Here is a 12,388-nt window from a genome sequence, read left to right on the forward strand (position 1 = left end):
GCTCCCCCTGCAGGTCCCTTGTCAAAATACATTGTCAGAAAAAATGTGTTTTCACTTTTTCTTTCTGTCTTTATCATAATTAGACAATAAAATCACATACAAAAACATTTAACGTTGCCAAACATTATCTAAAAAGAGTCAGGGTTTCTCAGGAGAGTTGTTTTTGTGTCTGGATTTCCGCCCAGAGACAGCAGGGGGCGACAGACACTGTAAACGCCCCAAAGATGTTCAACGAGGTGAAAATATGACGTCATTCTTTTAATTTGTTTACATTTTCCCCTTCTGTTTTGTCGTTTGCCACATTAGTTTGCCCTTTTATTTAATCACTGTCCTTGTTATAACCTGAACGATCAGGAAGACATCAGATTACTCACACTTTCATGATCGGACAACTCCAGGAATGAGATAACGATCGGATTTTTGGTGTAAACGTTTGTGGAGAATTAAACCAATCTGCAATTTGTCCACGATAAAAAGCCTTGTTACAGTTACAGTTTAGTCCTTGTCCGGCCTCGTTTTATCCCGAAAACAGGAATTAAACCTCACATTTCCACATCTCTAAACTATCAAAACATCGAAACACCGATTCTTAACCTTGATATAACTCTTCCCTTTTTACATTACCGTTGCCGCGCCGGGGCCCCGTTGCATCGTGGGATCGAGGCCAGATTTAGTGGCGTGGTCGCGGAGAAGACTTACTCGAAGCTACAGCGCTAACAATAATTCAGCTAAGGGAGGTTTTCTATTGGCGTGCGCAGTCAAAGCAATTAGACCTGAGCCACAAATCAGCATCTTAAAACCAGGAGCGCGGAGTCGGAAAACTATTAGAATCACCGTAAATTGCAGGCTTAATGCGGTATTTTCATGCAACATAGTCATTTGTATGCAGCGTGAGGCGGTGGATGGATGTGAGGAGGAAAGTAAAAGCAAACACTGTAAATTATGTCGCGCTTGTAGCATCTCAGACATTTGAAGTTGTGTCAGAAATGTAGAATTAATCTTAAAGTGCCAATAACAGGTTTTTACCATTTTCAAATGTTGACTTTATTTGGTGTATTTGTACCTGCTGTACATATAAATTATAGTTGTGCACCAGTCGAGCAGGTATTTGTGGAGAAAACGTTGAAAAATCTGTATGAAATGACAGGAAGTGACATCACACCTCATTCCAGACAAATTTTATGCAGAATTTGAATAAAAAAAACTATGTTTTTGACTCTCTTGACATTAATTCAACAAAATAAAGTCGCGCTAATATATTTTTACTAGTCAAATAAAAAAATTACAGTGACATTTGATTTTTCCCAGTGTTTGCTGTGTAATTTCCTAGTGTGATGTCATCAATCATCAACAGGAAGTGAAAACTAAAAAAATTACTATTCTGTGATCATTATTTTGGGGAAATTTTCAGCAAAATTCGAAACATATTAATCTTAACTGCATTTTAGTTTAATAGTCGTCCGACCTATAGGGGGCGCTTTAAGTAACATATATTAAAGGGCACGTATTATGCAAAATCAACTTTATTGAGCTTTTAACCTTGTCACAACAGTGTTTCCTATCATTTTCTTTCTCAAAGTTGTATTTTCCTGTATGTTTTTAGTTCATCTTGTTTTGTCCTGCAACTGAGGCTCAGAATGTCCCGCTTTCACCTGCCCCCTATCCCCGCCCACATCTCTGTACTTAGTTGTGATTGTTGGAAAAGTTAAGACTCGGAGTGACACATGTCTGTTCTAAAATGTCACGTAGCCGCTTTAAAAAATAAAAACACGTGCTGCTGCTCGTTACGGTAAAATGGAGGTGGAGCTCATCACGGTGAAGAGGCGGAGCTTATCAGTACTGCAGTTTTGAACAGGAAGTCAATGGATCTGTTTACATTACTAAGCGGTTTCAGATCTATGTTGCAGTTTACAATGAGCAAAATGTTAAATCATGTCTTTATGTTACAAAAAAAAAAGCACAACATGTCTCCTTTAAATAGATTACAGATCATTTTTAGTGGTTGCATTTAGGCAGCAGTGATTGTATTTCGACTATCTGGACTAAACAGACTCTAAAACACACGCAAAAATACCCTTCATAACAAAGACAACGGCATTATTAAATCAAAATGTCAAAAAAGAATATTTTATTTTCATTTTCTTCACTTTATTTGCAAATATTCTCCATCTAGAACTCTTTATTCAACATATTTAAACATTTATTTGGGTTGATAATGCATTTAAAAAGGTGTACAATAGAAATAACACCACACTGGTTTAATTGAATAAAAAAACATACGTTTTAATTTAGTTCTGGACAAACAACAAATAAAAACACAATAGAATACTGAAATATTATAATAATGGCCACATATACAAGCACCTGACATTTATTTGTACTTTTTGGGAGCACGGATTGCATTAAAAAAATAAATGCTTAAAAAAATCCCGCAATTAATATTATTTTTTAGCTCTCACTTGACCTGGTTCATCAGGAATATCGACCAATCGTTTGATCTCGACGTCGCTTCTTACCGTGGAATCTCGTCTCCGGTGTTCGAGAGGGTTCGCAATTAACGTCCCGTCACTTTCTAATCTTAAATCTGCTAATTACGCCCTGTATTACACGCCTCCCGCAGATATGTCGCCTCCTCCGCCCACAGCTTCAATCGTTATTACTGATGGCGCAGGCAACAAGACGGACGGGACCAGATCTGACGTAACGATGACGCGATGACGTGACTCGATCTTGTGATAAACCGTTGTGTTTCCAGTCTCGCCGCTTAACGAAACGACGCTAGCACACGTTAGCATCAGCTGTTTCCTGTTTATTGACGCGCAGTACTCCAAATATCTATGAAACACCCGAAATGTTATATATCCGCAGTGCATAATGCGTCTAACATGATCCACGAGACCAAAAAAGCTGAGGATAAACCGGATTTTGTTTCTTGTTTACACTTCTTAACTTACTAAATAACTTTCTGTGAGTTGTTGAGACGAGATGATTGATTAAAACGAATGATTTAGAGCTAATTTATTTTGTCCCAGTTAGAATGGCATAAAAAAATCTGTCGAAATAAATAAAAAAACAAATAAAAATCTATCCTCGTTTTGACTCTTTCCGTCCGTCTCCTGCAGGTGTCGCTCTCCTCTCTGTGCGTCTGCGCCGGTTTCGATGCCGGATGTGAAGTCATGTGACCGCGCCCCCTCCTCCTGCTGCTCGGACACGCCCCCCGCGCGCGCCTCCTGACGATGGAGCCGCCCCTCGCCAGCCTGCCTCTGTCCCAGGACGCTCTGTTCTCCTGCCACAGAGCCCCGCACTTCCCCTCGGCGCCACTGGGGGCGCCGTACCCCCTGTTGGCCCGGTGCAACAGCAGCACTCTGCTCACGAACCTGGGGCTGCGATACGGGCCGGGCCGGCAGGGACCGCTCAGGGTGAGTCTGGAGTACATTCGTTTAGAAATGCGTCAGTTGGGTTTGAATACCGTGTTGCAGCAGTTATCCAGTCAGAGGAGACTAAGGTCTGGAGTACGTTAGTTTAGATGTTTCTACCCTTTTCAAACACTCTGACATCTCATCCATGACCACAGGATTCGTCTTTCCGCATGGTTGTTTCCGGAATGCATCAGTTGCGTTTGAATACCGTGTTGCAGCAGTTATCCAGTCGGAAGAGACAACCTTTTTCGAATCGATTGGGCCAATAACGTGAGCTGCTCCTGGTACAAAACTGGATATTATGATGACTCCATTTTGATTTGATTCCGTTGTACGCGCCTAAGTTAGTTATGGTGAGTTCCAAAGCTCATGAATCAGTGAACCACTTTGAAACGCCACGTGTGTTGGCCAGAACTGCATACGAGCGACATCGGCCGAACTGAAACGAAGCTAACAACGCTAGCTAAAGTACAGTAAACGCTACAAAACTGTTCCCATGTCACAAGGCCTTTTGAAAGGTGACTAACATTTAACCTGTTTAACCTGACCTAAAACATGCACACAGGCGGGGAGTCTGAGTCAGGCAGAGTCAGGCGGGGAGTCGGAGTCAGGCGGAGTCAGGCGGGGAATTGGAGTCAGGCAGAGTCAGGCGGGGAGTCTGAGTCAGGCGGAGTCAGGCGGGGAGTCTGAGTCAGGCGGGGAGTCGGAGTCAGGCGGAGTCAGGCGGGGAGTCGGAGTCAGGCGGAGTCAGGCGGGGAATCGGAGTCAGGCGGAGTCAGGCGGGGAGTCTGAGTCAGGCGGAGTCAGACGGAGTCAGGCGGGGAATCGGAGTCAGGCGGAGTCAGGCGGGGAATCGGAGTCAGGCGGAGTCAGGCGGGGAGTCTGAGTCAGGCGGAGTCAGGCGGGGAATCGGAGTCAGGCGGAGTCAGGCGGGGAGTCTGAGTCAGGCGGAGTCAGGCGGGGAGTCGGAGTCAGGCGGGGAGTCAGAGTCAGGCGGAGTCAGGCGGAGTCAGGCGGGGAATCGGAGTCAGGCGGAGTCAGGCGGGGAGTCTGAGTCAGGCGGAGTCAGGCGGGGAGTCGGAGTCAGGCGGAGTCAGGCGGGGAGTCAGAGTCAGGCGGAGTCAGGCGGGGAGTCAGAGTCAGGCGGAGTCAGGCGGGGAGTCGGAGTCAGGCGGAGTCAGGCGGGGAATCGGAGTCAGGCGGAGTCAGGCGGGGAATCGAAGTCAGGCGGAGTCAGGCGGGGAGTCTGAGTCAGGCGGAGTCAGACGGAGTCAGGCGGAGTCAGGCGGGGAATCGGAGTCAGGCGGAGTCAGGCGGGGAATCGGAGTCAGGCGAAGTCAGGCGGGGAGTCAGAGTCAGGCGGAGTCAGGTGGGGAGTCAGAGTCAGGCGGAGTCAGGCGGAGTCAGGCGGGGAGTCGGAGTCAGGCGGAGTCAGGTGGGGAGTCTGAGTCAGGCGGAGTCAGGTGGGGAGTCTGAGTCAGGCGGAGTCAGGTGGAGTCAGGTGGAGGTCAAGGTCCAAAAAATCAAGCCTCAGAACCTCCAGAACTATTGCTTCATGGTTTTGTCTCGGATACAGTATCTTTCTGATTGCGTATGGTCTTTTCGTTCTCGTTGCAGGGCCTGGTTCTGCCCTCGTGCGTCCACGCCGGCGGCAGACCGTACCACAGCATGGAAAACCTCAACTGGAGCCCGATGATGGACCCGAGCCTGGCCGCCCACTGCTACCGGAGCGTGGACAGCGAGTTCATCCTGCGCTACACCTCCACGAGCCACTGGTACGACGGCCCCCCGGACGGCGCGCTCTCCGCCGCGCACCCGCTCAACCCGGAGAGCCTGACCCTGTACCCGCGCCACTGCATCCCCCGGAAGGACGTATCGCTGCTGCCGCACTTCCTGCTCCCCGGCGGCGTCGACGAATGGGACGCGAGGAAAGGGCTGCGGGATAAGCTCCGCCTCCAGAGCGCGCGCGCGGCGGGCGAACCGACCAAATCCATCCCGCTGCGACCTCAGCTATCGCCGAGCGTCGACCAGTACGGATGTAACCACGCGAAATCACCAACGACGACTCGGATTACAAGCCAAGAAGAGATTAAGCGAGAGGTTTTGAGGCGTTTGAAACTTCGACGGCAAAACAGCAGCCCAAATCTAGCTCTCACTAGCGCCCCCTGCTGCTCAGACGTGCTAAAGACGTCATTTACAACGGACAATATCGCCGGGAGTAGGAATAATTTGGTTTCGGACAATCGGCGACCACCGTTGGGGCGGCTGCACATCCCGACGTTCGAGGAATTTAAGAAAATGCGTCAAAAAGAAGCCACAGCTGGTTCTGCGGCTAACGGCAAAGCTAACGATGTAGCGCCGCGAGAAAACGGGGATTTAAACGGACAAATAAAGATGGATTTGGATGGCAATATTGAAAAACACCTCGGCCCGGATTTAGCGACTTCTACGGCGAATGGTACGGCCCAGTTTTCTCCGATTCGGACGGTGCCATCGCCGAGGGGACCGCTGCGCGTTTCGGCCGGTTTGTCTCGGGACGGCGCAGGCTTTTTGGAGACGGGGAGCGGCGGGAAGCACAGACGGGGCAGTTTGGACACCGTCGGGTCGGTTCCTTTTCCGCCGAACAGAGAAAACGCGGAGCGGCCTTCGAGCTGTTGCCCCGCGCTGCTGTTGGAGGGAACGGAGCTGTCTCGATACGGGGCCAAGATCTACAAGATGAAGGACGGACTCATCGGGTCCGCGCTGGATCTGATCAAGAAAAGGTGAGTTTATATCCATACATTTATATTTAAACACAAACAAGCGCAACAAAAAACAGGTTTGCAGTGAAATGGTGGGATGAAGGGGAGAGAGCAGGCTTTTAGCTAGAGGGCCATCTTCCCGTATTTTGGACGGTGTATTTCGACATGTGGACGGGCATTTTCGAGGGCAAGGACGGTGTAATGCCGCTCGCACAGTACTACACGGTAGTGAAAAGTACTACGGCGCTAAGATCACCGTGCGAGCGATCGCCAGGCGGGTCACGGCCGCAGCAGGCGGGTCACGGCCGCAGCAGGCGGGTCACGGCCGCAGCAGGCGGGTCACGGCCGCAGCAGGCGGGTCACGGCCGCAGCAGGCGGGTCACGGCCGCAGCAGGCGGGCCGCCATGTTAAAACCCCTCAGCGAGAACACTGTTTTTCTTAAACTTACGAAGGTCAAATGTGTTGAATGCAGCACAGCCTCATTGTATTTGCATAAAGGATGACATCATTGTTCACAGAAGTTCATTGTAACCCCGAGATGAGCTTCTCTCTTCCCTCGCTTCTCTCGCTTCCTTCGCTTCTCTCGCTTCCTTCGCTTCTCTCGCTTCCTTCGCTTCTCTCGCTTCTCTCGCTTCTCTCGCTTCCTTCGCTTCTCTCGCTTCCTTCGCTTCTCTCGCTTCCTTCGCTTCTCTCGCTTCTCTCGCTTCCTTCGCTTCTCTCGCTTCCTTCGCTTCTCTCGCTTCCTTCGCTTCTCTCGCTTCCCTCGCTTCTCTCGCTTCCCTTGCTTCTCTCGCTTCTCTCGCTTCTTTCGCTTCTCTCGCTTCTCTCGCTTCTCTCGCTTCCTTCGCTTCTCTCGCTTCCTTCGCTTCTCTCGCTTCCTTCGCTTCTCTCGCTTCCCTCGCTTCTCTCGCTTCCCTTGCTTCTCTCGCTTCTCTCGCTTCCTTCGCTTCTCTCGCTTCCTTCGCTTCTCTCGCTTCCTTCGCTTCTCTCGCTTCTCTCGCTTCTCTCGCTTCCTTCGCTTCTCTCGCTTCCTTCGCTTCTCTCGCTTCCTTCGCTTCTCTCGCTTCTCTCGCTTCTCTCGCTTCCTTCGCTTCTTTCGCTTCCCTCGCTTCTCTCGCTTCTCTCGCTTCCTTCGCTTCTTTCGCTTCCCTCGCTTCTCTCGCTTCTCTCGCTTCTCTCGCTTCCTTCGCTTCTCTCGCTTCTCTCGCTTCCTTCGCTTCTCTCGCTTCTCTCGCTTCTCTCGCTTCCTTCGCTTCTCTCGCTTCTCTCGCTTCTCTCGCTTCCTTCGCTTCTCTCGCTTCTCTCGCTTCCTTCGCTTCTCTCGCTTCTCTCGCTTCTCTCGCTTCCTTCGCTTCTCTCGCTTCTCTCGCTTCCTTCGCTTCTCTCGCTTCTCTCGCTTCCTTCGCTTCTCTTGCTTCTCTCGCTTCCTTCGCTTCTCTCGCTTCTCTCGCTTCCCTTGCTTCTCTCGCTTCTCTCGCTTCCTTCGCTTCTCTCGCTTCTCTCGCTTCCTTCGCTTCTCTCGCTTCTCTCGCTTCCCTTGCTTCTCTCGCTTCTCTCGCTTCCTTCGCTTCTCTCGCTTCCTTCGCTTCTCTCGCTTCTCTCGCTTCCCTTGCTTCTCTCGCTTCTCTCGCTTCCTTCGCTTCTCTCGCTTCCTTCGCTTCTCTCGCTTCTCTCGCTTCCTTCGCTTCTCTTGCTTCTCTCGCTTCTCTCGCTTCTCTCGCTTCCTTCGCTTCCCTCGCTTCTCTCGCTTCCCTCGCTTCTTTCGCTTCTCTCGCTTCTTTCGCTTCCCTCGCTTCTCTCGCTTCCCTCGCTTCTCTCGCTTCTCTCGCTTCCTTCGCTTCTCTCGCTTCCTTCGCTTCTCTCGCTTCCTTCGCTTCTCTCGCTTCTCTCGCTTCTCTCGCTTCCTTCGCTTCTCTCGCTTCCTTCGCTTCTCTCGCTTCCTTCGCTTCTCTCGCTTCCCTCGCTTCTCTCGCTTCCCTTGCTTCTCTCGCTTCTCTCGCTTCCTTCGCTTCTCTCGCTTCCTTCGCTTCTCTCGCTTCCTTCGCTTCTCTCGCTTCTCTCGCTTCTCTCGCTTCCTTCGCTTCTCTCGCTTCCTTCGCTTCTCTCGCTTCCTTCGCTTCTCTCGCTTCTCTCGCTTCTCTCGCTTCCTTCGCTTCTTTCGCTTCCCTCGCTTCTCTCGCTTCTCTCGCTTCCTTCGCTTCTTTCGCTTCCCTCGCTTCTCTCGCTTCTCTCGCTTCCTTCGCTTCTCTCGCTTCTCTCGCTTCCTTCGCTTCTCTCGCTTCTCTCGCTTCTCTCGCTTCCTTCGCTTCTCTCGCTTCTCTCGCTTCTCTCGCTTCCTTCGCTTCTCTCGCTTCTCTCGCTTCTCTCGCTTCCTTCGCTTCTCTCGCTTCTCTCGCTTCCTTCGCTTCTCTCGCTTCTCTCGCTTCCTTCGCTTCTCTTGCTTCTCTCGCTTCCTTCGCTTCTCTCGCTTCTCTCGCTTCCCTTGCTTCTCTCGCTTCTCTCGCTTCCTTCGCTTCTCTCGCTTCTCTCGCTTCCTTCGCTTCTCTCGCTTCTCTCGCTTCCCTTGCTTCTCTCGCTTCTCTCGCTTCCTTCGCTTCTCTCGCTTCCCTTGCTTCTCTCGCTTCTCTCGCTTCCTTCGCTTCTCTCGCTTCCTTCGCTTCTCTCGCTTCTCTCGCTTCCTTCGCTTCTCTTGCTTCTCTCGCTTCTCTCGCTTCTCTCGCTTCCTTCGCTTCCCTCGCTTCTCTCGCTTCCCTCGCTTCTTTCGCTTCTCTCGCTTCTTTCGCTTCCCTCGCTTCTCTCGCTTCCCTTGCTTCTCTCGCTTCTCTCGCTTCCTTCGCTTCTCTCGCTTCCTTCGCTTCTCTCGCTTCCTTCGCTTCTCTCGCTTCTCTCGCTTCTCTCGCTTCTCTCGCTTCCTTCGCTTCTCTCGCTTCCTTCGCTTCTCTCGCTTCCTTCGCTTCTCTCGCTTCCCTCGCTTCTCTCGCTTCCCTTGCTTCCTTCGCTTCTCTCGCTTCCTTCGCTTCTCTCGCTTCCTTCGCTTCTCTCGCTTCCCTCGCTTCTTTCGCTTCCCTTGCTTCTCTCGCTTCTCTCGCTTCCTTCGCTTCTCTCGCTTCCTTCGCTTCTCTCGCTTCCTTCGCTTCTCTCGCTTCTCTCGCTTCTCTCGCTTCCTTCGCTTCTCTCGCTTCCTTCGCTTCTCTCGCTTCCTTCGCTTCTCTCGCTTCTCTCGCTTCCTTCGCTTCTTTCGCTTCCCTCGCTTCTCTCGCTTCTCTCGCTTCCTTTGCTTCTTTCGCTTCCCTCGCTTCTCTCGCTTCTCTCGCTTCCCTCGCTTCCCTCGCTTCCTTCGCTTCTCTCGCTTCTCTCGCTTCCTTCGCTTCTCTCGCTTCTCTCGCTTCTCTCGCTTCCTTCGCTTCTCTCGCTTCCCTCGCTTCTCTCGCTTCCCTTGCTTCCTTCGCTTCTCTCGCTTCCTTCGCTTCTCTCGCTTCCTTCGCTTCTCTCGCTTCCCTCGCTTCTTTCGCTTCCCTTGCTTCTCTCGCTTCTCTCGCTTCCTTCGCTTCTCTCGCTTCCTTCGCTTCTCTCGCTTCCTTCGCTTCTCTCGCTTCTCTCGCTTCTCTCGCTTCCTTCGCTTCTCTCGCTTCCTTCGCTTCTCTCGCTTCCTTCGCTTCTCTCGCTTCTCTCGCTTCTCTCGCTTCCTTCGCTTCTTTCGCTTCCCTCGCTTCTCTCGCTTCTCTCGCTTCCTTCGCTTCTTTCGCTTCCCTCGCTTCTCTCGCTTCTCTCGCTTCTCTCGCTTCCTTCGCTTCTCTCGCTTCTCTCGCTTCCTTCGCTTCTCTCGCTTCTCTCGCTTCCTTCGCTTCTCTCGCTTCTCTCGCCTCTCTCGCTTCCTTCGCTTCTCTCGCTTCTCTCGCTTCCTTCGCTTCTCTCGCTTCTCTCGCTTCTCTCGCTTCCTTCGCTTCTCTCGCTTCTCTCGCTTCCTTCGCTTCTCTCGCTTCTCTCGCTTCCTTCGCTTCTCTTGCTTCTCTCGCTTCCTTCGCTTCTCTCGCTTCTCTCGCTTCCCTTGCTTCTCTCGCTTCTCTCGCTTCCTTCGCTTCTCTCGCTTCTCTCGCTTCCTTCGCTTCTCTCGCTTCTCTCGCTTCCCTTGCTTCTCTCGCTTCTCTCGCTTCCTTCGCTTCTCTCGCTTCCTTCGCTTCTCTCGCTTCTCTCGCTTCCCTTGCTTCTCTCGCTTCTCTCGCTTCCTTCGCTTCTCTCGCTTCCTTCGCTTCTCTCGCTTCTCTCGCTTCCTTCGCTTCTCTTGCTTCTCTCGCTTCTCTCGCTTCTCTCGCTTCCTTCGCTTCCCTCGCTTCTCTCGCTTCCCTCGCTTCTTTCGCTTCTCTCGCTTCTTTCGCTTCCCTCGCTTCCCTTGCTTCTCTCGCTTCTCTCGCTTCCTTCGCTTCTCTCGCTTCCTTCGCTTCTCTCGCTTCCTTCGCTTCTCTCGCTTCTCTCGCTTCTCTCGCTTCTCTCGCTTCCTTCGCTTCTCTCGCTTCCTTCGCTTCTCTCGCTTCCTTCGCTTCTCTCGCTTCCCTCGCTTCTCTCGCTTCCCTTGCTTCTCTCGCTTCTCTCGCTTCCTTCGCTTCTCTCGCTTCCTTCGCTTCTCTCGCTTCCTTCGCTTCTCTCGCTTCTCTCGCTTCTCTCGCTTCCTTCGCTTCTCTCGCTTCCTTCGCTTCTCTCGCTTCCTTCGCTTCTCTCGCTTCTCTCGCTTCTCTCGCTTCCTTCGCTTCTTTCGCTTCCCTCGCTTCTCTCGCTTCTCTCGCTTCCTTCGCTTCTTTCGCTTCCCTCGCTTCTCTCGCTTCTCTCGCTTCTCTCGCTTCCTTCGCTTCTCTCGCTTCTCTCGCTTCCTTCGCTTCTCTCGCTTCTCTCGCTTCTCTCGCTTCCTTCGCTTCTCTCGCTTCTCTCGCTTCTCTCGCTTCCTTCGCTTCTCTCGCTTCTCTCGCTTCTCTCGCTTCCTTCGCTTCTCTCGCTTCTCTCGCTTCCTTCGCTTCTCTCGCTTCTCTCGCTTCCTTCGCTTCTCTTGCTTCTCTCGCTTCCTTCGCTTCTCTCGCTTCTCTCGCTTCCCTTGCTTCTCTCGCTTCTCTCGCTTCCTTCGCTTCTCTCGCTTCTCTCGCTTCCTTCGCTTCTCTCGCTTCTCTCGCTTCCCTTGCTTCTCTCGCTTCTCTCGCTTCCTTCGCTTCTCTCGCTTCCCTTGCTTCTCTCGCTTCTCTCGCTTCCTTCGCTTCTCTCGCTTCCTTCGCTTCTCTCGCTTCTCTCGCTTCCTTCGCTTCTCTTGCTTCTCTCGCTTCTCTCGCTTCTCTCGCTTCCTTCGCTTCCCTCGCTTCTCTCGCTTCCCTCGCTTCTTTCGCTTCTCTCGCTTCTTTCGCTTCCCTCGCTTCTCTCGCTTCCCTTGCTTCTCTCGCTTCTCTCGCTTCCTTCGCTTCTCTCGCTTCCTTCGCTTCTCTCGCTTCCTTCGCTTCTCTCGCTTCTCTCGCTTCTCTCGCTTCTCTCGCTTCCTTCGCTTCTCTCGCTTCCTTCGCTTCTCTCGCTTCCTTCGCTTCTCTCGCTTCCCTCGCTTCTCTCGCTTCCCTTGCTTCCTTCGCTTCTCTCGCTTCCTTCGCTTCTCTCGCTTCCTTCGCTTCTCTCGCTTCCCTCGCTTCTTTCGCTTCCCTTGCTTCTCTCGCTTCTCTCGCTTCCTTCGCTTCTCTCGCTTCCTTCGCTTCTCTCGCTTCCTTCGCTTCTCTCGCTTCTCTCGCTTCTCTCGCTTCCTTCGCTTCTCTCGCTTCCTTCGCTTCTCTCGCTTCCTTCGCTTCTCTCGCTTCTCTCGCTTCCTTCGCTTCTTTCGCTTCCCTCGCTTCTCTCGCTTCTCTCGCTTCCTTTGCTTCTTTCGCTTCCCTCGCTTCTCTCGCTTCTCTCGCTTCCCTCGCTTCCCTCGCTTCTCTCGCTTCCCTCGCTTCCCTCGCTTCTCTCGCTTCCCTCGCTTCTCTCGCTTCTCTCGCTCGTTCCCGTCGTTCATCTTCATTCAGTGGCAGGACAAACACGGGTCTGTTCTCACTACAGCTGTGTCAGTGTCAATATTAGCTCCTCAATACGAAACAATAGAATGAATGGAGCTTATGTACATGTGGTGTGTTTGTGGAACAATAGAGACACATAGTATCTATGAAACAGCCCCCACTGTTCCCCATGTCCTTTATTTCTGTCTGTTTTCCTCCACGCCTGGCTCTGCTC

At 51.9% G+C, this 12,388-nt stretch overlaps 1 protein-coding gene across 1 annotated transcript in view; it reads left to right on the plus strand.

The window, feature by feature from the left end:
• Positions 1-3,149: 3,149 nt before the first annotated feature.
• arhgef49 (Rho guanine nucleotide exchange factor 49) overlaps positions 3,150-12,388 on the plus strand; it is a 32,943-nt gene continuing 23,704 nt past the window's right edge. The window contains exons 1-2 of the mRNA XM_072445272.1: positions 3,150-3,419; positions 5,037-6,181. Coding sequence (XP_072301373.1) covers positions 3,237-3,419; positions 5,037-6,181 — 1,328 coding nt within the window. The 5' untranslated portion in view covers positions 3,150-3,236. The remainder of the gene's footprint in view (positions 3,420-5,036; positions 6,182-12,388) is intronic.

The sequence above is a fragment of the Eucyclogobius newberryi genome, unplaced genomic scaffold (genome assembly GCF_026437365.1).
Source record: "Eucyclogobius newberryi isolate DKJ021-1_F unplaced genomic scaffold, fEucNew1.0.hap1 SCAF_14, whole genome shotgun sequence".
NCBI classification, from domain to species: domain Eukaryota; kingdom Metazoa; phylum Chordata; class Actinopteri; order Gobiiformes; family Gobiidae; genus Eucyclogobius; species Eucyclogobius newberryi.